This window comes from Jatropha curcas, chromosome 3, assembly GCF_041381405.1.
Source record: "Jatropha curcas cultivar XTBG-Jc1 chromosome 3, XTBG_Jcur_1.0, whole genome shotgun sequence".
In the NCBI taxonomy this organism is placed as follows: domain Eukaryota; kingdom Viridiplantae; phylum Streptophyta; class Magnoliopsida; order Malpighiales; family Euphorbiaceae; genus Jatropha; species Jatropha curcas.
The window spans coordinates 1881436-1902525 of NC_143153.1; the positions used below are offsets into that span (position 1 = coordinate 1881436).

A 21090-nucleotide genomic window follows, 5' to 3' on the forward strand; every position below is an offset into this window, starting at 1 on the left:
AACTAAAACAAAACCTATCTTGACTTGACATGCCCGTGATACTAAAATTAATGTGCTTAGGAAAATGCAATATAATGTAATTAAATATACTTTTACTATAAAATGTTACATTAAAAAATAATTATATTTCACTTATATTCCATTACCACTCTCTAAATATAATATTGGCTTCTTTTAAAAAAAATAAATAAAATGTGTGGTTTTTCGCATAATTTCTATTTAAAATTTCTTCAAAGAATAATATTTTCTTTTTAATGGTGGACCAATCTGGATTAAACATGTGCATATTGCTAAGATGCACCAGCATCCCACAACATCATTATTGGTATAAAATGGACCCACTTTCTTTTTTTTCCCTTCCTCTTTTCCCGCTTCTCGATGCATCAATCAATCCCATCAACGGTCATGATTGATCCGATAGGCTACCACAGTACCATAGTCCTGCTCCTGCATGCCCCTGACCATCATGCCCATGTGGGGATGGTATGCCTCTTGTCCTACATTTTCTTTTTTTCTTTTTGAGTTTGAACTTTATCAAAACTAGTTAAATAATTTAAAACCTTTTCAAAATATTACAATTATAATAATAAAAAATTAAAATTAATTTATTATATTTTCCAATAACTTGTTATTTAAATTAAATTATATATCTTAACTATTAGTTTGAAAAATATTTAATTTTAAATCATATATGTAATTAATAGTTGATTAGTATATAATAACTATATTTAAGGACATTAAAAAGTCTCGTTAACTACTATATTAATTAAAATTTGAATTATTGTAATTTTTTTCTTGTAATAGTGTAAAAATGTTTGAATTGTTTATTTATTTATTTACTAAAATACGCCGCTATGGCTGTGGTGGTGGAGGTGTGTGCGTGAGGAGCTTTTTTGCACCCCTATGATATTCCGCGTCGAATACCGTGATAGAATCTCTAAAATGGCCGCCGGACCACCGCATGCATGCCTAAGAGTGGGGGCAAAATAGGTAAAACAGGCTAGACATTGAATTTTATAAAAAAAAAAGTCGGAAAAAGAAAAGGGCAAATAAAATGCCTAGATGTGCTGTAATGTAGAAGTTCAAAGCCCAAGGGTATTTTTGTCGCATTGGGAAAACTGAATATTCCCTAATCCGTAATTAAATAATGGATTATGTTTATTCACATTTAATAATACGTGGCAGAGAATTATATTAGATTATAGACCCCCAAATCCTAGGGTTTTATTAGGGTAGTTTGGTCGCTTCGGAATTTGAACAGTACTTACTTTTACTTTGCGTTTTTTACTCTTTTCTTTTTAATTTCCATCACAAATCTAAATATCCTTTCAATACAAAACTCTTTTTATTATTCCATAATTTTAGTCATATTTTTATTTTTCACACATATATATTGTTAAGCTGTATTTTGAAATGAATCATTAAATAATTCAAGTTATTATCTTATATAATCAAATGACATACAAATCGGCTAAATCTAATAGCGTGAGCTTCTTGACAAGCGCAACATCAAACTCTCATCTATCATGTTTTGACAGCAATCATGACTCATATGAAGTATGAAATCATTTGCTAATCAAAAATTTTTTTACTAAAAAAATCAAATTTATTAAGAGTGATTTGATTGAAAAATATATACTCCAATACATTATATTATCAATTTGGTGAATATTATTTAAGGAAATAATTATCCATGGTGTATACTCTACAATATCATTCAGGTCTAATGGGCCTTTCAAATATATTAATGATTTTTTAATAGAAATACACATTAAATAGGAACATAATTAAAAAAACTGAAAAGAATATATTATTTTAAAAAAGAAATAAGATTATAATTTGAAACAAATAATAAGTAAAATACCAATTATATAAGGAAGGGAGTAATATTTTAAACCAAATTGGCAAGTCATTTAATTTTATCACCTGTTTTTATATTCAAACAAAACAGATTTGCACACTAAGATATTATCTAGTGATAAACACACATATATATATATCTAGATTTGAATTTTCCTTCTCCAATATGCTTAGATATAAACATGCTAAAATGGAAATAGAGAATTAATAGAACCGATTCAATTAATTTAGAATTAAGATTAATGGTTATAGAAAGTGATATACAAATAAAATATCTCTTAGAACAGGGACTTCAATACATATTTATTGCATGAAGGGATCAATTTAGTTGTGCTGATGCAATAATCAATTGGTTCAAAATGAAATTTTTTAATAAAAATTGCAGCATGCTTAATTAAAGACATGATCAAAAGCAAGACCAAAGGGTAAATTAAAAATGTTTTAGAGGGTTCCTGTCCCAATTACCATGCCACATAATTTCACCCATCCATCAACAACATGTTTCTCGATACAGAACTAAATCTTTGACGGCATGCACTTACCGACCTAATCACAAAAGTGACTAAAATTCAAAGACAAAAAAGGACGGTGTTTTTGTTTTTGTTCTTTGTTAGGTGGAGGAAAAGAAATAGTAATTGAAAATTTAGGTCTTTTTTGAGAAGGGAAAATGGGATTTTAGGTTGTGGATTTGGGGATAGTAAGATCATTTCACATGGGCCCCATGATTATGACATTAGCTATTTTGTTGGGCTTTATGGGTCCTTGTCCAAGTCACCATGATTCCTTCGGTGGACCAACTGCCCGGACCAACTGCCCAGACCAACTATGCCTTTACTCAATTTCTAATTATTCCAAATTAAAAAAAAAAAAAAAAATTTGTTGGTGATAAGATGCTTCTAACTAATCTGATAACATGCTCGCCTCATAATTGATAGTGATGGTTATGGTTTACTAGTTTAGAGTATTATAATGTGAAAATTTAAAAAACAAAACATGCATTAGTTGAAGGAATTCAAATTCTCATATGGATAAGAAGCTAACTAGATCGCACTTAATTAGTTAAATGTGTCTGCTTTTGATACATGATAAATTATGATTTTGATGTATATAAATATCTCGCTGAAATTTGTAAATTTAACTAATTTTTATACACCAAACAAAAGATATTCTATGTTTCTTGGAATTAAAAAAGCTTATCTTTTTTTGATTTTATAGATCTTCACAAATTACATGAATTTCAAAACCTATAATTTAAACATTGTCAAAAGGTTTTTGCCTTCCACAACCTCCTTTAAATCATCCCTCTCTCTAAAAGATTTCAAATAGATTGATTGCTTTATCCATGAATATCTGGTTCAACCATTTAATTTGTAACTAATAGCTTATACATATTTTAAAGTTTGAAATAGTTGTTCATTTCATCAAATTGTAGGCTTATTTGGTTTAATTGTTTAATTTTTTAGATATAAAATTTTAACATATCTCACAAATATTAGTAAGTCCACAAGTATTTTATTTTTATAAATGATTTATTATATGAGTTATTTTTTTATTTTTTTTTATAACAATAAAATATTTTTCAAACTGTTTTAAAACCATGAATGAACAGGGTTGGGCCGGAAATAGATAGAGAAAACCTCAACATCAACTTCGGTGGAGATTGGGCTGAAACATATTCTCCCTCCTCTACCACAAAAAAAGAAAGAGCAGTGACCTTGTTTTAGATGACAGTTCCATTGAAAAATGAATAATGAGAAACAAATATTTATAATCACAACCACAATGTAATCTTTTTTTATTGCTACAATATTTGTTACTAAATTCAACTTCTCCATTTTCAAATTCGCTTCATCTACCTTGTTATCCTCCTTAGAGAAAAATAAAAAAAAATCATTTTTAAATATTTTGTATATCACAAACGCTCTCCTGTGCTACCTACCACAGAGAATTCCGTACCCTGCACCAGTATCGCTCTATTCAAATCGTCCAATCCCACGTTAGCGCAAGAAAACACTGACCTCTCAGCCAAACGACACTTATCATTCACCACCACGTTCCTTACACTGTTCCATTTACACGCGCCGCTGCCAAGCTCGCAAAGGAATACCTCTCCAGGAGCACAGGCATTGTTTATATACACAAAATCTCCCATCACATTCACAACCACCGATGACACCCTAGAAGAGTCTTCTCTCATTTTCTCTACTAGTTCCTTAGGCATTTCACCAATTTCTCTGCAGCAATCAAACGACGCGACGTTTAGCTCCCACAATTTCACTCCAGTGATCTCTTCCTCATCGTCTCCAGTCAGACCGACCAAAATCAGACGGTCATTAGAAAATCCAATAAAGGTGCTGGACAAATCTCTATTAGGACGCAAATTGTATGGTCCATTCCAGGATTTGGTTTCCGGATCGAAATAGAAAACCAAGCCGGAGCTTTTCTCTGCAACGTACATTCTATTACCGTTTACTGCTATGGAAAGCCATGTGGAGGCGGCGGAGTCCTTGAGAACAGTAGGCATGGACTCGCATTTGTCCCATGTACGCGTCTTCAGGTCATATATTTCCACAGCCAAAGGATCATCTTCAAAATCGCATGCTCCTCCGGCGACTATCACACGGTGGCCGACGACTGCGACGATGGGGTCAGTTCTCCACACGAGTGGGGATTCAACGTGGTGCCAAGTCAAATGCAACGGGTCAAAAGAAAAGGAAAATTTGGACGGTGATAACATGTAGAGGAGAGTGGAGTGGGAAGATCGGAGGGCAGATACGTGATGGATAGGCAGTTGCTGGATCTGAATCCACACGTGCGAGCGAGGATCGTAAGCGTGCGAGGCTATGAAGTGAGGAGATCTAGTAGCCTGAGAGTGGAGAATAAGCCAAGGTTTGATTTTGTTGAAATAACGAAGAGAAGTAGAAACGCTGCGTTTCCAAGACTTGGAGACACGGGAAGCAGGCACAAGGTCAATGAGAGGCACGTGACCGAACACGGACTCCAGAATGTCCCCATGGATTGAGGTTTGTTCTTGCTCCGGTAACGTTTCTTTTCTCCGTTCTGCCATTTTTAGATTTTGGATAATTTTGTGTTAGTGGGGAGGTTTATATAATGATTTATAACTGGATGTGAACGGACGGCACCGTAGCCCACACATACATTGACATGTATAAAATTCTAAAACAGGAGAAAATACACTATACATATATAAAATACATTTCGAATTCTTACCAGATAATTTTCTAACTTTAGACTTGGACTCGATATCTTTTCCCGCTCTTGTTTGGAATATTATGGAACATAGAACCGGATAAGAACAATCCTAATTGGTACTTGATTTTTAATTTCGTGGGCTAAACACATCGAAAAAGGAAAACGTGGAGATCAGGTTGGTGAAGTTGAATTGACTTTCTTTTATTTAGGCAATTAAGGTGCAGTTTTTTTTGGTTTTAGGAGTAAGCTTTTTATTTTTCTTAAGTTTAAAAAGTTTTTGATTTTTTTTTTTCATTTTTTAGCCTTTAAAAAATAAATAAAACAGTATTTATTTAAAAGTTAATTTTTTTAATGGAATTTTAGTTTTATTTTATTTTATTTTTAATTCCTTGGAAGGATAGCAAATGCAATGATTATATCATATTCTGATTGTTCCACTTTAATAGTTAAGAAAATAATTGAAACACATTGATTTTCTAAAAAAATACAGTGAATATCTAATTGTCCTTAAAATTATAAACTCCTTATTAATTTTGCTGCAGGGCACCTAATAAATATGGATAAAATTGAAAAAAAAATAATTAATGCATTCTCAAAATTCTAAATGAACAAGGTAAAATGTTCATTTTGTTGTTGTTAAAGTGGAACGGAATGAGTATTTTTTTACGTGCATTGGAAGGCAGATATTAAAATGATAAGATCTGTTAGTACCATTGATGTGAGTTGTACATTTATCTTATTCAATTCATGTTTTTTTTTTTTAAATAGAAGTTTTTTTTTTCAGATTCATAATTTTATGCATTAGAAAATGAACACTCAATCATTAAATTACTAATATAATTAATTATTACTATATTTATATTTAATTATTTACAATAAAATATATCAATTGATATTAAGAATTTATTATTTACCAAAAAAAGAAGTTTTGAAAAAAAAAAAAAACATATTGATTTTGCAAAAGAATATTAAAATACAAGTGTATTTACATCGAACAAAACTGAAAACGGAATCCAAAGTTCATCCGCTGTATGTAATTACTGGTGTGTGTATTAATAGATGTTTATAATAAACAAACATATTAATTAGAGAACGCAAATTTGGAAATTGGAATTATTATATTTTTACTAAAATAGTTTGTATGTCCATATCAATATTCGAATTATTTTTAAATTCGATGAACAAGTAAATCAATCTTTTTAATTCCAAACAAGCAAACATCACAGTTGAATTATTGAGCATTCAATTTTCATGTGTTAGATGGGGTTAGCTATCTATCTAATAATAATCAATTGATATATTTTTTAACATCATATATTGTACTTACGCTGTCTTAGATTAAGTGTTCATATTGGGAATTTAGAGTGTGACAAATTAATTATTTATTTTTCTGTTTTAATTAATAGTTAAAAAGTTATTTTCTCTATACTATCCTTTATATCACTATAACGTTTGTGTCATTTCTCACAAAAGTAATACTCTACCCCCTCTATCTTATTTTAATTTTCAAGTATCACTTTGGAGTTTAGACATTTTTTTTCCACTTCCTTTATTTTAGAAAATAAAGTAATAATTAACTTTTTTTTCACTCTATAATCATTAATTATTTAGAGAACTGACAAAAGAATAATTTAGTTAATTTTATATATATATATATATATATATATATATATATATATATATATATATATATATATATATTTAAAAATTATATTGATCCTTTTTTTTTTTTTTTGACATTTGAATTATGATTCATATTATTAATGAAAGAAATGAGCGATACAATTGGGAGCATCATCCCAAATTTGAAAACAAGCCTCACTAGGAACTGATTTAGCCAACACATGAGCTATATCATTTGCTTGTCTTCTAATCCAAGCCAAGGAGACACTAGGCAATTGGACTAATAGTAGTTTACATTCAGAAATGACAACGCCAAACTCAGACCAGTCGTTTGCAGAACTTTTCATAGCATGATAAACTTGCAGACAGTCAGTCTCAACCTGAATCGTCAGATTAGGATGACCGGAAAGCACCCATGATAATACTTTTCTTAGTGCCTGAGCTTCTGCTACTGCTGGAGAAGAACAGCCTTGTAGTGATGACGTTGCTGCTAATACGAACCTGCCATGGCAGTTTGAGATTACAGCACCAACAGCTCCATGGCCGACAGAGGGGAGAAGAGCGGCATCAAAGTTTATTTTAAAAGTACCAGTAGGTGGCGGGAACCATTGACTACCTCCAGAGGTACCTATGCCGGTATCCGAACCTGACAGCTTCAGCTGGGCTTTCTTCCAAGATGCCAATATTCTTCTAGCTTGAGTAACCACATGATAAGGTCCTTCTTCCACTTGGTTCCATTTTAGTTCATTACGGCTCAGCCAAAATGTAACACCCACCGCCCAGTCCCGAGAGACCCGACGGCGGATGTCACATTCGGTGCCGGAGGCACCGTCTTAACTTAACATATAAATCAGAAAATCCTAGTATGAATTAGAAGTGATTTAATATTCACAAGTTTAGCAAGTAGTATTTTTTTATTTAGAAAACCATGTAACGTAATATCCTGCTTTAATAACATATAATCATTTATTTCCAAGCTACCTGAAAAATATGTTTACAAGGGCTCACATACACTTAGGAGAAAAAGAAGCAGATAGGTTTTCAGAACAGATTCAGAATGGCCTTAGGTCGCCAACAGATTCAGAACATATAGAGTGCGTCCGCCCTAACAGAACAGAAGGCACCCACGTGCCTAGCATATGATCATAGCTTCTTATCAAAATGGCATCGAATGCCGAGCATGCTCATCACACAGAATAAAATCAAATCACGCATCAAATTCACACCAAGTATATTAGAGCCCAAAATCCATTTTTTTTTATTCTTATTTTTATTCTGACTTTCCATTGCTCATAAAATTTATTTCTGAATTTAAACTGAATTCATTCATGAAACATCTCATACTTAAACCAAAGTACTTAACATTGGAAATTTCCAGCATAAAAGCAATCTTGACCTTTGCTGAGTTTTTAATACATAACTTGAGTTATATATCTCCAAATTGAATGAAATTAGATTCATTAGAAAGATAAGACACAATTATACAATTGTTATGAAGGAGCCATAACCCAGATAAATCTGCAAGATAGGCAAAATAAGCTAGGAACACAGACTGATAGTCCAGACCGGATTTAGCAGAACCAAGTCCAATGTTTATTGAATTTCTCCGTAACCAAACACTCAAATTAAACCAATCCAACACCAGGGCAATCTCAAGACACAGGGTAACAACTCTCATGAAGAGCTCAACACCTAATCTTGCCATTATGGTGGTCAAAATAGTCACTCAATCTATTGCTGCATGTGGTACGTTACAACAGAGTCAGTTTAGATGTTTTAGTCATAAGGTGAGCTATATATATCAAAATTTGACACAAGAGGATGGGTTGGAAAGCTAAGAAGTATACCTACAACTTTCATGAAGGACTCAAATACAGAGGGAAAATAAAACGAATAGAAAAACAGTCCTTAAACACACCCATTAACATTTTCCCTTGGTAAAATTCTGCCACTTTTGGAAGAAGAAGAGAAAAATAATTTCTTCATAAATTCAACATATAGGTAGGCTTAGAAAACACTCAAGAACACATTCATACAACCAAATTCCAGCAATCAAATCATTTCATACCAAATCCCAAATTTTCACAAAGTAGTACAAACTTCACAAATCCAAAAATTGAAGTAAGGTTAGTGTGTTTATGAACACAAACCTTTAAAACAACTTGAATCAAAGCTCCTTAAACTTTGGTCTTGCCTTTATCTTTGTTAGAAGGCTCTCCACCCTCTACATGTAATAAGCTCAAAATCAAAACAAAGAAAACAAAGAAAAGAAGAAATTGGAGCATGATTAAGTATGTATATGCTAAAACAAAACTCTAAATCCAAAAATAATGAAGTTTACTTCACCTAATGAATTCTCCAAATTCCTTGAAATTAATCCCTAAAAACCCCTTCTCAAGCTTTAATCTCTAGATTTTCTTACTTTATTCAAGGTAAATGGAGTGAATTTGGTGAATTATTCAAGTAGAAAATGGAGAAAACAAAGAGAAGAGAAAGAGAGGCTAAAGGTGAAATGGAGGAGAAGAAGATGAAGTTCACGTTAGATGGAGAAGAAGAGGAAGAAAAATATTGCTCAAATAATGGAGTTGACTAAAGGGTAGTTTGGTCTTTTCACCAAAATTGGATGGCTAGGATTGAATGTAAATCTAATCTAATGGCTACAAATATTCTCCAAATTAAATTCCTTCAAAATAGTATATAACACAACAAAATTCTCAAATTTACTCCATAAAATTAATTCATCTAATTTCCTTAATTAATATAACACCATTTCAAATTTAATCCATACAACTATTGCCTCTAATTTCCTTAATTAATATCACATCTTAAGTTACTACTCACTAATTCTCTAAAATTCTCCAAAAATATTCATTACTTACTTTCTACCCATAAAAATCATGCATGCATGCTCCAAAAATGTGACATAAAATATTAACCATATATAAAAATTTTTCTGTACCGACTCCCGGACCGACAGTACTATTCACAGACAGATAAACTACTATTTCAACACAGGAAAAATAGGGCATTACACAAACACTCCACAAACACATAATAAAACTCTCTAAAAATTCGCTCTCCCATACCTTGTGTAAATATTCGAACATCTGTAAGAAATTTGAAAAATTTCCAATATGAAGTTCAACACCAAAAAACTGCCAACAAAATCTTGCTTTTGGACACTCAACAAGGGCATGAGCTAATGTTTCAGCAGCACCACAATAGTCGCATCCTGTGTCAACTTCCATTCCCCTTCTTTCCAAACTTGTTTTAACTGGCAGAATGTCTCGACAGCACCTCCAGAGGAAATGCCTCACCTTCGGCGGAATTTTAAGGGACCAAAGAGATTTCCAAAAGCTGGACCGCAAGTCATCTTCAACATCCACATATTGAGATGCTACTACTTTGTATCCCGATTTCACCGAATATATCCCTGAGTCTGTCCAGTGCCATATGAGAGTGTCGTCCTGAATATTTGTAGCCAAAGGAATAGAAGTGATAAGTTCAGCAACTGAAGGATTGAAAAGACCATGTATCAGAGGTAAATTCCAAGCGCGTTTCCCTTGTGTCAAGATAAGGTCCGAAACCTTTATATGCTCAAAACCAGGAAGAATAGGCAAGTCAACTCGAAACTGGTTATCTCGTAATAGCCACGGCTCAGACCAGACATTTACTAACTGACCATCTCCGATCCGCCACCGAAAACCTGAACAAATAGCATCCTTAGCTGCACAAATCCCTCTCCAGACAAAGCTTGGATTACGGCCAACGCCTGCACCAAGAAAGTTCCCACCTGGGAAATATTTAGATTTGAAAGAGCGATAAAGGAGAGAATTTGTATTGTGTAAGAGTCGCCAACAGTGTTTTCCTAACATGGCTAGATTGAAACTGCGCAAATGTCTGAAACCCAAACCTCCTTCTTCCCTCGCTGCACACAGCCTTTCCCAACTCAACCATCTCATCTTCCCTCCCCACCAATAAGAATTCATTAATCTCTGTAACTCTAGGAAGAGGGATACCGGTATAAGAAAAGCACTCATACAGAATGAAGGAATAGCTTGTGCTATAGACTTTATTAACACCTCTTTGCCCGCTTTCGATAGAAGTTTCTGGTTCCAACCGCTAACCAACTTCCTCACTCGATACTTCAAAAAAGAAAAGATACGCCTCTTTTCCCGACCAACTAACGAGGGCAAGCCCAGGTACCTTCCGTGGTTCAAAGGAGCAAGTACACCAAAAACTCCTGTCACGGCATCCTTATCCACTGCCGAAGTGTTAGAGCTGAAAAAAATGCCGGATTTTTGCCAATTTACCTCTTGACCCGAAGCTGCTTCATAAGTAACTAGGATATTTTTTATCTCTAGAGCTTGAATTCGTGATGCCTCGAAAAAGAACAAACTATCATCTGCAAACAACAAGTGAGATAACCGGGGCGCAGCTCTCGAGACTCTACAGCCGGTGAGGCGACCTTCATTTTCAGACTTACTAAACAGCTTTGACAGTCCTTCAGCACAGAGTATAAATAAGTAGGGAGATAATGGACAACCTTGTCTCAACCCACGTTCTGGAATAATCGGGCCAATCTCATCCCCGTTCACTCCAACCCAGTATTTAACAGAGGAGACACACGTCATGATCAAGTCCACCCAACGCTCGTGAAAACCCAAACCTTGCATAACAGCTCGTAGATAGCACCAGTTTACTCTGTCATAGGCTTTAGAGATATCAACTTTCAGTGTGGAAGCTCCTCGCTGACCGGTCATTCGTGTTTTCATAGAGTGGATTAACTCAAAAGCAACTAACACATTATCTGAAATCAACCGGCCCGGGACAAAAGCTGACTGAGATGGTGAGATAAGATTAGGTAGGATGGTCTTCAGCCTGTTTGCCAGAATCTTAGCAAACACTTTGTAAACTACGTTGCAAAGAGAAATAGGTCGAAAGTCCTTCACTGCCTCTGGGTCTTCTATTTTTGGAATTAGCACAATTAAGGTATCGTTGAGATTATCCGGAAAGACACCTGAATTAAACCAGTCTCGACAACCCTGAACAACATCATGACCCACAATATCCCAGAATCTCTGATAGAATCTAGGATTTAGACCATCTATTCCGGGGCTTTTATCCGCGTGCATCTGTTTCACTACCAATTTAACCTCGTCCACAGAAATATCTCTAAGAAGCATAAAGTTATCATTATCCGAAACCAGAGGAGAGAATAAACCCACAACAGGACTTAAGTCAGCATTCCCTGCCTTAAATAGATTAACAAAGTAGTCACTCACCATACCTGTCAACATAGTGCTATCGCTTATCCACTCGCCATTAGCATCCTTCAACCGAAATATCTACTTTGATTTCTTCCGTTTTTTAGCAGTGGCATGGAAGTACCGAGAGTTCATATCCCCTGATTGTAGCCAATGAGATTTCGCTCTTTGGGACCAGAAGATCTCTTCACGGTACAGAACATCATCAAGCTTACGCTGCACACCTTCAAATTGTTCAATATTACCGTTGATCCGAAGATTCTCAAGTTGCACTGTCAATTGCTTTGCATCCTGCCTAAACCGAAGCTTTAGTCTCCTACCCCAGCTCTGTAGATGTTGTCCACAAACCTTTATCTTCCTCGTTACATCAACACCATCAATATTGGCCCAACTCTCTCTAACCACAGAATCCACATCAGACCCCTCTAGCCAAAAATTCTCGAATCGAAAACGTTGGGGCCTAAAATTTCTGACTCTGGGGGAAGTATGAATGAGAAGAGGGGAGTGATCAGACTTACTTGAGACTAGGTTCTGGACCTGATAATTAGCAAAATGATTCTGCCAAATAATATTTCCCAAAGCTCTGTCCAATCTTTCCTCTACCCGATTTTGACCTCTGCCGTGAGCCCAAGTAAAAGGATACCCCGACATTCCCAAGTCAATCAGACCACAATCAGCCACAGTATCTGAGAAACCCTGTAGTAAGTATGGAGGATGAGGATTACGCCCTTTCTTATCTTCAGCGAACATTAGGTCATTAAAGTCGCCACAAATTAACCAAGGGAGATTTTCCAACCTAGCTAAAGATCGGAGGACATTCCACGAAATTTGCCTACGATGTCTTTCCGGCATGCCATAAAAACCAGTGAGGCGCCAAGTAAAACCTGCAGCTTCCGTAATTTTCATATCAATAAAATGCGAAGAATAACGCAGAATTTCTAAATTAACCTGAGAATTCCACAAGATTGCTAAGCCACCGCTGCGTCCCACCGCATCCACAGCAAAGCAGGAATCATAATGAAGTCTACAACGGAGCTGCTCAATTTTATTCAAAGCAACTAAAGTTTCAGACAGAAAGGTGACCGTTGGTTTATGGCATCGAATAAGATCATTAAGAGCATTAACTGCTCGAGTGTGACCAAGTCCTCGGTAGTTCCAACAAAGAATATTCATGATTCCTCCTGAACTTTCACAAGAAAGAAACTAGTTGACATAGCTGCGCACATGCAATTGCAAGAAAATCAACATGCATAGCGCAAGAGAGATTAACCATCCCAGGTGATAAGTTACTCAACGAGACCCATAATTACATCCTGTTCAAAATCGAGAATCCAACAACCCCAATCTAGAAAGTTGCAGTAATACCCACAAACAGCAATTCTTCTTTGTATCTGTGCTCATTTTAATTGTTCATTATGATCGGTTTGCAGCGCATCCAGGATTGTAGTCAAGATGGAGACACAAATAATCTAAGATGGCGAGAGCAAAATTGATGTTCTGTTTTTTTTTTTTTTTTTTTTTTTTTTTTTTTTTTTTTTGTAGGATGAGGTGGAGGTGGAAGGGAGGAAGAAACCGAGGGGGTGATTTAGGCTGACTTGGTTCTGTTTATGGTGAAAGTTATGCGTTTGGAGGAGGCGAAGGTTTTAGTGGTATAGAAAGTTACAGCTAGAGGAGGTGGTGGTGGCGGAGGAAGGTGGTATCGGTGGTGGTGCTTCTGGTTTTTGTAATGGATAAGTGTGAAATGAGGTGGTGGAGGGGGAGAAGGAGATGGTGGCAGAGGTGTTGTTGGGGTTAGAGGTGGAGGCTATGGACATGGAAGAGACATTTCATCAAACAGGTTATAGGCATGGAAACTAATGGCAAATGACAATTCTTATTACGCAAAGAAGAATGTAGAACGGATGAGAGCAATAGCTTGGATGGCACAGAGAAGAAGCCCAAAGCAATTAACCATATTCATTAACGAAGGCAAAGCTCGTTTGAAGTGGAAGAAGATGATTGATGCTTAGAAAGACAGCACTTAGCCACAATTCCATAAAAACTTGTTTCTTAATGAAAACAAGTCCTATATTGATCCTTTAATTATTGTTCAATTATATTAAATGATATATATTTTTGGTCATTGAACCTAATTTAAACGATTCAAAAATAAACTAACTGTATTCTCTTATAAAGAGTTTAAATAAGTTATTATGAATTATGAAAGGAATAACCCAATTAACAATTGAACAGGGCAAATTGTGGGACCAAAATTTTTAGTAGTCAACTGCAGTACAGTTAAAAACATAAAAAAGAAAAAAAAAAAAAACGTGGTAATTCTCCTAATCCACTAATAATATTTTACCCCTTTAAAACCAGTCAAAAGGGCAGCCAATCTTGAAACCAGCTTTTTGTTTCAATGAATTGAAAATTTAAATTAAATATAAAAATAAATTTGTTAATTCTTGTATTTTAAAATTACAATAAAATTAAGTTTTATAATAAATTACACTTAAATGAATATTATTTTAATTTAGATTCTGATTGTTATATAAGGTTAATCTTTTTTTTTTTTTAAAAATACCAACCCATTGAAATAAAAATAATAATAATAAAAGGAGGTGGGTTTATGCATTATGGCTTGCAGCTACATTGAAAATGATATATTCCTCTTTCTCTAGCTTGAAGACAATCAAGTAGTCAATTGCAGAAATTATTGATTAGGTAGGATTTTATGTATGGGATATGTTCCTCACTCTCCCAAGTCTTCTTCATGTATGGTTGGGATTGAAATTTTTCTAGCCTCAAAAAAAAGGGTTACCCACTATTTTTTTTAAATCTCAAAATATCTATTTGTATAAATCAAAGTGTCATTTAATGTTTTTTATTAATTCTTCAATTTGACAGATATATTTATCATGACATAAGAAAACATCAACCAAGTCAAGTGTCTGTCAAATCGGTATTCTCAAGGAATGGAAGGTGTCGTGTACAGGGACTTAACAAAATTAAGAGAGAGTAAAATTTAATAGAAGCACTAAGCAGCTCTTTCTTTATTATGGGGACACTTAACATAGTATCAGAGATTACAAATTTCACTCTACCTATCATTTCATTATCTTGTGGGGTTTCTGGTACAAAGAAAATGACAACAGAGAAGCTTAGAAATGCCGGCATTAGAAAAAAAAAGAAAGAAAGAAAGAAGAGACAATTGGTCCAGGAGTTGGTGGCTTAAGCAGCTGCCGCGATGCACTCAATTGCCTGCTTGCATATACCGGTCATTGTTGCTTCAGGTCCGTAAACCTGTAAGAAAGCCGGGGTCAGGAAACGATTTTCACTGACATAGTTTAAGCATGGCATTTTAGTTTTAAACACAGCGGAGAAAAAAGGCAGCAGATTCCACAAATATATAAATACCTCAATAGGAATGCCAAGTTCTTCGCCAAGTGCCCTCATTCTTGCAAGGCCTCTCTGGTAATTTGGACCCCCTCTCCTCACATATATGCTCATCCTTGCTGCTTTAAGCTTTGCTTCCTGCAAAAAGAAGAAATAAAATTATTCCAATGAGAGCATCAAAATTGACAAAAAAAAAAAACTGTCATAATCAATCCAGTTTACTTCCTAATTACTTTAAAATATCGTTTTTCAGGAGCAAATAATATCTTCTTGCTTCGAGTCAAAAGAATGTGATTTTACTGCAAAAGGTTTTGGATTCATGGAAAACATTAAAATGAGAGTTCACAATAAAAACTTAGCACTTGGCAGAACTGGGTTTTGAATTAGATACTTTCAGTAAAAGAAAAGTTCAATTCCGTAAAAGAAGGATAACTTCATACTACATTAGCTTTGCCATTACATTCAGGGTTAAAAGCATACAGAAAAGCGAAGTTCAATCAGTTTATGCTCACTTTTTCCTTCAAGGCTCGAATTATGCCATTAAATGTAGCAGCAACGTCTGTGAAGTTAGCAATACCTCCTCCAATCACAAGGGCTCTCTTACGACCATCAGGATTACAAGTAGCACACTGTAGATAAATGATAGATCAGTTGTACATTCATGATCTCTAATCCACACGTGAGTGTCTATGAGCATCTAGAAATATATTTCACGAGCTAACATCAAACAGTGACACAATGACATATGGAGAGTGAGTCCTTACATCAATTACAACTCGAGCATACTGCAATACTTCCTCTTCGTTGGGGGCTCCACTATATTCTGCATAGTTCCCAAGCTCTGAAGCAAAACCTAGATCTCCAACCTGAGAAGCGTAGTTTTTATTGCCTAAGATGCCATGGCAAATGGAGGAAAGAAAAGGGAAAAGATGCATTTTCATGGAAATCCTGCATCTAAATAAAGATGACATACTGTATCTGCATAGATGACACTTGCACCTCCTCCAGCAACCATAGTCCAAATTCGTCCTTTTGGGTTTAAAACTGTGAATTTCAGAGACGCACTCGTCTGCAAGAAGAATCAATATTCTTTTAAAAAAGAGAAAAAAAAACTTTCTAGGATCCTCTTTGCTGAAAACTACAAGAAAAATAGCAGTGTGGTTAATTAAACATTCTCAAAGAAATGTGGATACTTGTCACCGAAAAACATTTGAAGCAAAGGAATTTAATTTTAAATGTGATTTTTAAAAGTCCTTTTTCTTGAACATCATGGAGTGACAACTTTTAATATTAAAATTTTATCTGGCAAAAATCCTTGCTTTTCTGCTCCATGAAATTTGAGGATTCTGAAGATATTATAGATAGAGAAAAGCTCAAGCAATCTATTAGAGAATGAAACAAATTGCGAATATGAAGGAATCAATAATTAACTAAAATACCTTTTCATCAAGCCCATGAATAAAGCTTTCCGTGGGGCTCATAACTCTGCCAAATGGGAGTGGAAATTCAATGTTGCCCCACCTGCAAGAAACAAAGTAGTGTAAGAGAATACTAAACATGGAACGTGATTCGCTTAATAAATAGATGCATCAAATTGTTAGAATTGAAAACAATTGAAACAGCAAACAGAAGAGAAAAATCAATCAAGTAAATGAAATATACTTCTTGAAGTTCTTGAAGGCAGCAGTGTCATCCAGCTCGCCCCTCATATCCAAGGGATAAGGCTTTCCATCAACCAAAGTGAAAGGATTCATCTCTAGGAAAGTGAAGTCAAGATCTGATTCACACAAACTTAAAAAGTTAAACAAAAAATTATAACAGCAATAGAAGTTAGAGCATAAATTCAGAACTTCTAAGTAATATGGATTTATAAAAAAATCATTAATATACCTTGAAATAGAGTAAAAACCACTTTAATAAACTCCTCAATTTTCCCTTTTACCTGCATCAAAGAATGATTTTTTTGTGTTAATGATTCCAGGTTCATGATGAAAGCCTAAACACAAATGTGTGTATAATATGAACTTGAAAATCGAGAAAATGAATCATATGATTGCCTTTTTGACTAGCATAGCATTCTGTCCAAAATTTCAAAATCAACTAATTTTCCCTTTCCTTTCTCTTTTTAGGTTAAAGATCGACCAGGTATTAAACTTCAGAACACAAAACTTAATGCTAAAATATGCTGAAGAATTACAATAGCAAAGCCACAACGAAAGAACCAAATCAGTCAACCAGGTCATTGAAGGCATAGAAATTACCTCCATTGGAAGGGTTGCAACAAGCGGAGCACATGTTTCCGATGTAAATGAGGAGCCGGTTGGTACATATATGGTCTTAACCTGTGTACAAAAGCCTTTGTAAGTATAGAGGTGCAAACAGTTAACCTGACAGAAAAATAAGTGTCTTCTACAACTGATGAACCACAAATTCACATCTCAAAGCACCTTATCCCAGTTCTCTTCAATCTCAATTCCTCCACATTCTGAAAAGCTTATGCTGCATCCAAGCCTCTCAGAGACAATATTAAGGTAAAACTCCTCATTGTGAGGGATGAAAGGTTCAACAATAAATGTTGTTATAGGTCCTTTACATCCACTCATCTCAACCTGTTAACCAAGAGAGAATAATTTAATTCAAGTACTGAAAGCTGTGGCAACAATGAAATAATTCATTTAACAATAGCTAGTGGAAAGAAAAAAGTCTACCTCTTTGCCAAGGCGTTCTTTCACGAAAGCAGCAACTTGAGCCATATCAAGATTTAAGGCAACTAGACCACTCTTTCCACGCTTCCCAAACAACATGTCAGGCTTTACAACTAGTTTCCCTGATGATAGCCAAGGTTCTTTCTCTGTTAGCTCGTTGAAATCAGTTGATTCTGTAACCTGATTCATAAGGAAACAAATTTATTGCTTGAAAATGAATTATATGGCTAATCTAATATGAAACAAGGAATTAAGAGATTCAGTCCTTTGGGAATACAAAAAACATAGAACTCTGGAACAGGAATATAAATATATTAGGAAATGCTTTCTTGATCAGCCAATTAGCTTAGTATATGGAGGCATAAAAACACATTAGCCCCAATTCCTTCAATTGCTTAACTATTCGATCATGTTAACCGTTCAATTACAGGGAAATGTCACAAAATGCCAGTTTCCATATTGTTATATCTATCAAGGTTAATCTTAAAAACCAACCAACTAAAAAACCTCTGATTTAGAATTCTCATGTTTTCGGCTGATAATCAAACAAAGATCTTCAAACTCTAATACTCGAATTAAGAAAATGCACTCACTTGAGCGGATTTGATGGGCAGTTCATAGCCAGCAAGCCTCTTGAAATGCTCCTTCAACAATCTCTTGGAGTCATACTCTCTGATCTTCTTGCGTGCCATTTGGTTACCTGATCTTCACCCCAAAAAAAGCACCCATAAACAATCAAACTTAAATTCACTCACAGATCTAACGTTACCAGATCACAAAGTCAAGCAAAACCCACAAGTATCCACTTCCAAATTCCAACTAATTCGTCCCAGACATGGCCATGCATTCAATAGAAACCCAGAAATAACAAAAAAAAAAAAAAAAAAAAATCAAAATCTTTAATCAAAGTCCATATGGGGATAGATTTTTCTCTTCATTTTTAACAAAGAAAGAATCTTTAGAGCTATTCATACATAGAAATCATAAAATCATTAATGGAAAAATTTCAGCTGAAGCTATTACCGTGGTAGAGAAGGGTAAGTGGAAGATTGACAGGTTCGGTAGTCAGACACGAGAAGAAGCACAAGGACTTGAATTTGGTGGCATTGGCTAGCCTATTTATAGTAGAAAATTCAGCTTTTTTTAAAAAAAAAATTAAAAAATGATATAATTCTAAAACCCAAAATTACAAAAACGAGAACAGAAAGTGAGTTTGTTGGGTTCAAAATCCGGACTATTCTTTCGCGGGAACGTATTTAGTTAAGGGTGATGGGTAACCACATGCCTCACCTACCAGTACCATTAAGGACCAACGTTTCAACCATTGATGTCTTGTAAGTTTCTTGTTCGGTACATTTAACATTTAATTAGCTGTGGTTGGTACAGTGATAAATACTCTTCACCGTTTGATTCATTTTTCTTGTGCGAAAATGCCATCTAGACCTCCTGCTTCAGTCCAAATATGGGAACATAGGTTGCATAGTTCTTATCCATGCCAATGTTGCCCAGCGATCCAAAAGGGTTGGCATTGAGGAATTTATACTGTGGATGATCGAATTATAATTTAAGTCATGATGATCAACTCTGCAAGTATTCTTTGTCACTGAATTACTCAAATTACAAATTGCATAGTCCTTAGAACTTACAAAGCAGTTTTTTTTAATCTCATCAAGCAAATATGTGTTATTATTTAATTAAACTAAAATATTATTCGAATGAGATTTTTTTTTTTTTAAACGCTTTCTTTTTAAGAGTCTGACGCAGGACAAATTGGATTAAACACAACGTAATTAATCACTGAAAACTTATATGGTTTGACAAAAAAAAAAAAATCATAAAAAATGAACACCTATTAAATACCACAAAGTCTTTTTATCATTTATAGAATAAAATTTTGACTTTAATCTCCTAATTTCTAATCAAATTTTCAACCTCTTTAATTACAAGATCACAAGCCATCATCAAATTCGTACAAGTTATTCAATCTTATATGAAGAGCATAAAATAAGGGAAAATAAAAAAAAATTTCACGTTAAAATATTTTTAGAAGGTTGGCTTTCAACTTTTAAGCTTTGTATGACAGTCAAACCCAGCAAAATGTTTATTTAATTAGTCAATACTCGACGGTTGGTCTCTCCCTGTTAAGTCACACATTGACTTTGTATTTGCAAGCAACTTCTGCTCCTTGATTGTTAATCCTTTATTCTAAAACTAATTCATCTCCGTGATGCTGCCGGAGTTGTTAATTTAAAAAAAATAAAAATTCATAAATTGCATGAATTAATTTTCGTCATATTTTAATAAATTGTATATATATTATTCATGATTCGACGGATTTATGATTTTTCTTTTTATTGTGTTTGGTTTTTGTTTCACAACGTGCTCAATAAAATTACATTATCAAAAATATGTTTTATTTTTGTTATTTAATATCATAAAATAGAAAAATAATTATAGGCATTGCATTGCAATTTGCAGGCTTTGAATTTTGTTGGCCTTTGAGTAAATGGTGGATGAACAAACTATAGCTTCATCATTTTTTGAATGGGTTGACCTTACAATTGGAAGTTGCTTTGTTAAACGTTCCTTAAGAGTGCAATGTTAGTGAGTGGTGGAATGTTATTATTATTTTTATGTTAGTCAAAAATATGTTTGGCAAGTAAACAGTAAGAGTTTATGCCTAAATGTTAGGTTTATAATTTTTTAAAAAAATTCATTTCAAGCTTTTATGTACCGAAATAATATTGAAGGCTACATAGCACGGGTAGCCTTCATCTTTTCAGAGTTGTCAAGAAGATTCAAACTTGAGACCTTTTACTTTCAAATAAGTGAGAAACCCAATAAGATCACCACTGAGTGGCTAGATTTATATATATATATTTTTTGTTAACGTGAATTCTTAATAATGATATTTGTAACTAATAAATATTAGTGGTGTAGCTTAGATCATAGTTTCTTACCAAGAAGTTGGCTTTCCACTCCAAAGTTGGCCTAACACTATAGTAATTTTCAATTCATAGTTTTGGTGCATTGATGGTTTATGCCTA

General features: G+C 34.3%; 3 protein-coding genes across 4 annotated transcripts; all 3 read right to left on the minus strand.

Moving 5' to 3' along the window:
* Positions 1-3575: 3575 nt before the first annotated feature.
* On the minus strand, positions 3576-5289 carry LOC105644627 (Kelch repeat-containing F-box family protein). Its single transcript, XM_012230043.4, has one exon. The coding sequence runs from the start codon at positions 4925-4927 to the stop codon at positions 3773-3775; it is 1155 nt and encodes a 384-aa protein (XP_012085433.1). The 5' UTR covers positions 4928-5289; the 3' UTR covers positions 3576-3772.
* A 6755-nt stretch (positions 5290-12044) lies between these two features.
* Positions 12045-13136, minus strand: LOC149497319 (uncharacterized). The gene has a single exon (XM_089718850.1). It carries the CDS (start codon positions 13134-13136, stop codon positions 12045-12047), a length of 1092 nt encoding a protein of 363 aa, XP_089574976.1.
* A 1830-nt stretch (positions 13137-14966) lies between these two features.
* On the minus strand, positions 14967-19226 carry LOC105644626 (ATP-citrate synthase alpha chain protein 1). Of its 2 annotated transcripts, none has more exons than XM_012230041.4 (13): positions 19067-19226; positions 18637-18748; positions 18047-18223; positions 17786-17947; positions 17600-17680; positions 17229-17280; positions 17001-17115; positions 16778-16859; positions 16312-16407; positions 16103-16204; positions 15851-15967; positions 15360-15476; positions 14967-15245 (listed from the first exon to the last, which is right to left on the minus strand). In XM_012230041.4, exons 2-13 carry the CDS (start codon positions 18733-18735, stop codon positions 15174-15176), a joined length of 1272 nt encoding a protein of 423 aa, XP_012085431.1. In that variant the 5' UTR covers positions 18736-18748; positions 19067-19226; the 3' UTR covers positions 14967-15173. The 2 variants fall into 2 exon arrangements, with proteins under 2 accessions (XP_012085431.1, XP_012085432.1); XM_012230042.4 differs by having other exon boundaries at positions 18637-18743; positions 19067-19218.
* Positions 19227-21090: the final 1864 nt, after the last annotated feature.

Coding starts and splice junctions, on each gene's coding strand:
- LOC105644627 (XM_012230043.4), bottom strand. CDS start 4,927: ATGGCAGAACGGAGAAAAGAAACGTTACCGGAGCAAGAACAAACCTCA.
- LOC149497319 (XM_089718850.1), bottom strand. CDS start 13,136: ATGAATATTCTTTGTTGGAACTACCGAGGACTTGGTCACACTCGAGCA.
- LOC105644626 (XM_012230041.4), bottom strand. CDS start 18,735: ATGGCACGCAAGAAGATCAGAGAGTATGACTCCAAGAGATTGTTGAAG. Junction 17,948..18,046: donor AAGAACGCCTTGGCAAAGAG/GTAGACTTTTTT, acceptor CTTGGTTAACAG/GTTGAGATGAGTGGATGTAA. Junction 16,205..16,311: donor GTGTCATCTATGCAGATACA/GTATGTCATCTT, acceptor TACGCTTCTCAG/GTTGGAGATCTAGGTTTTGC.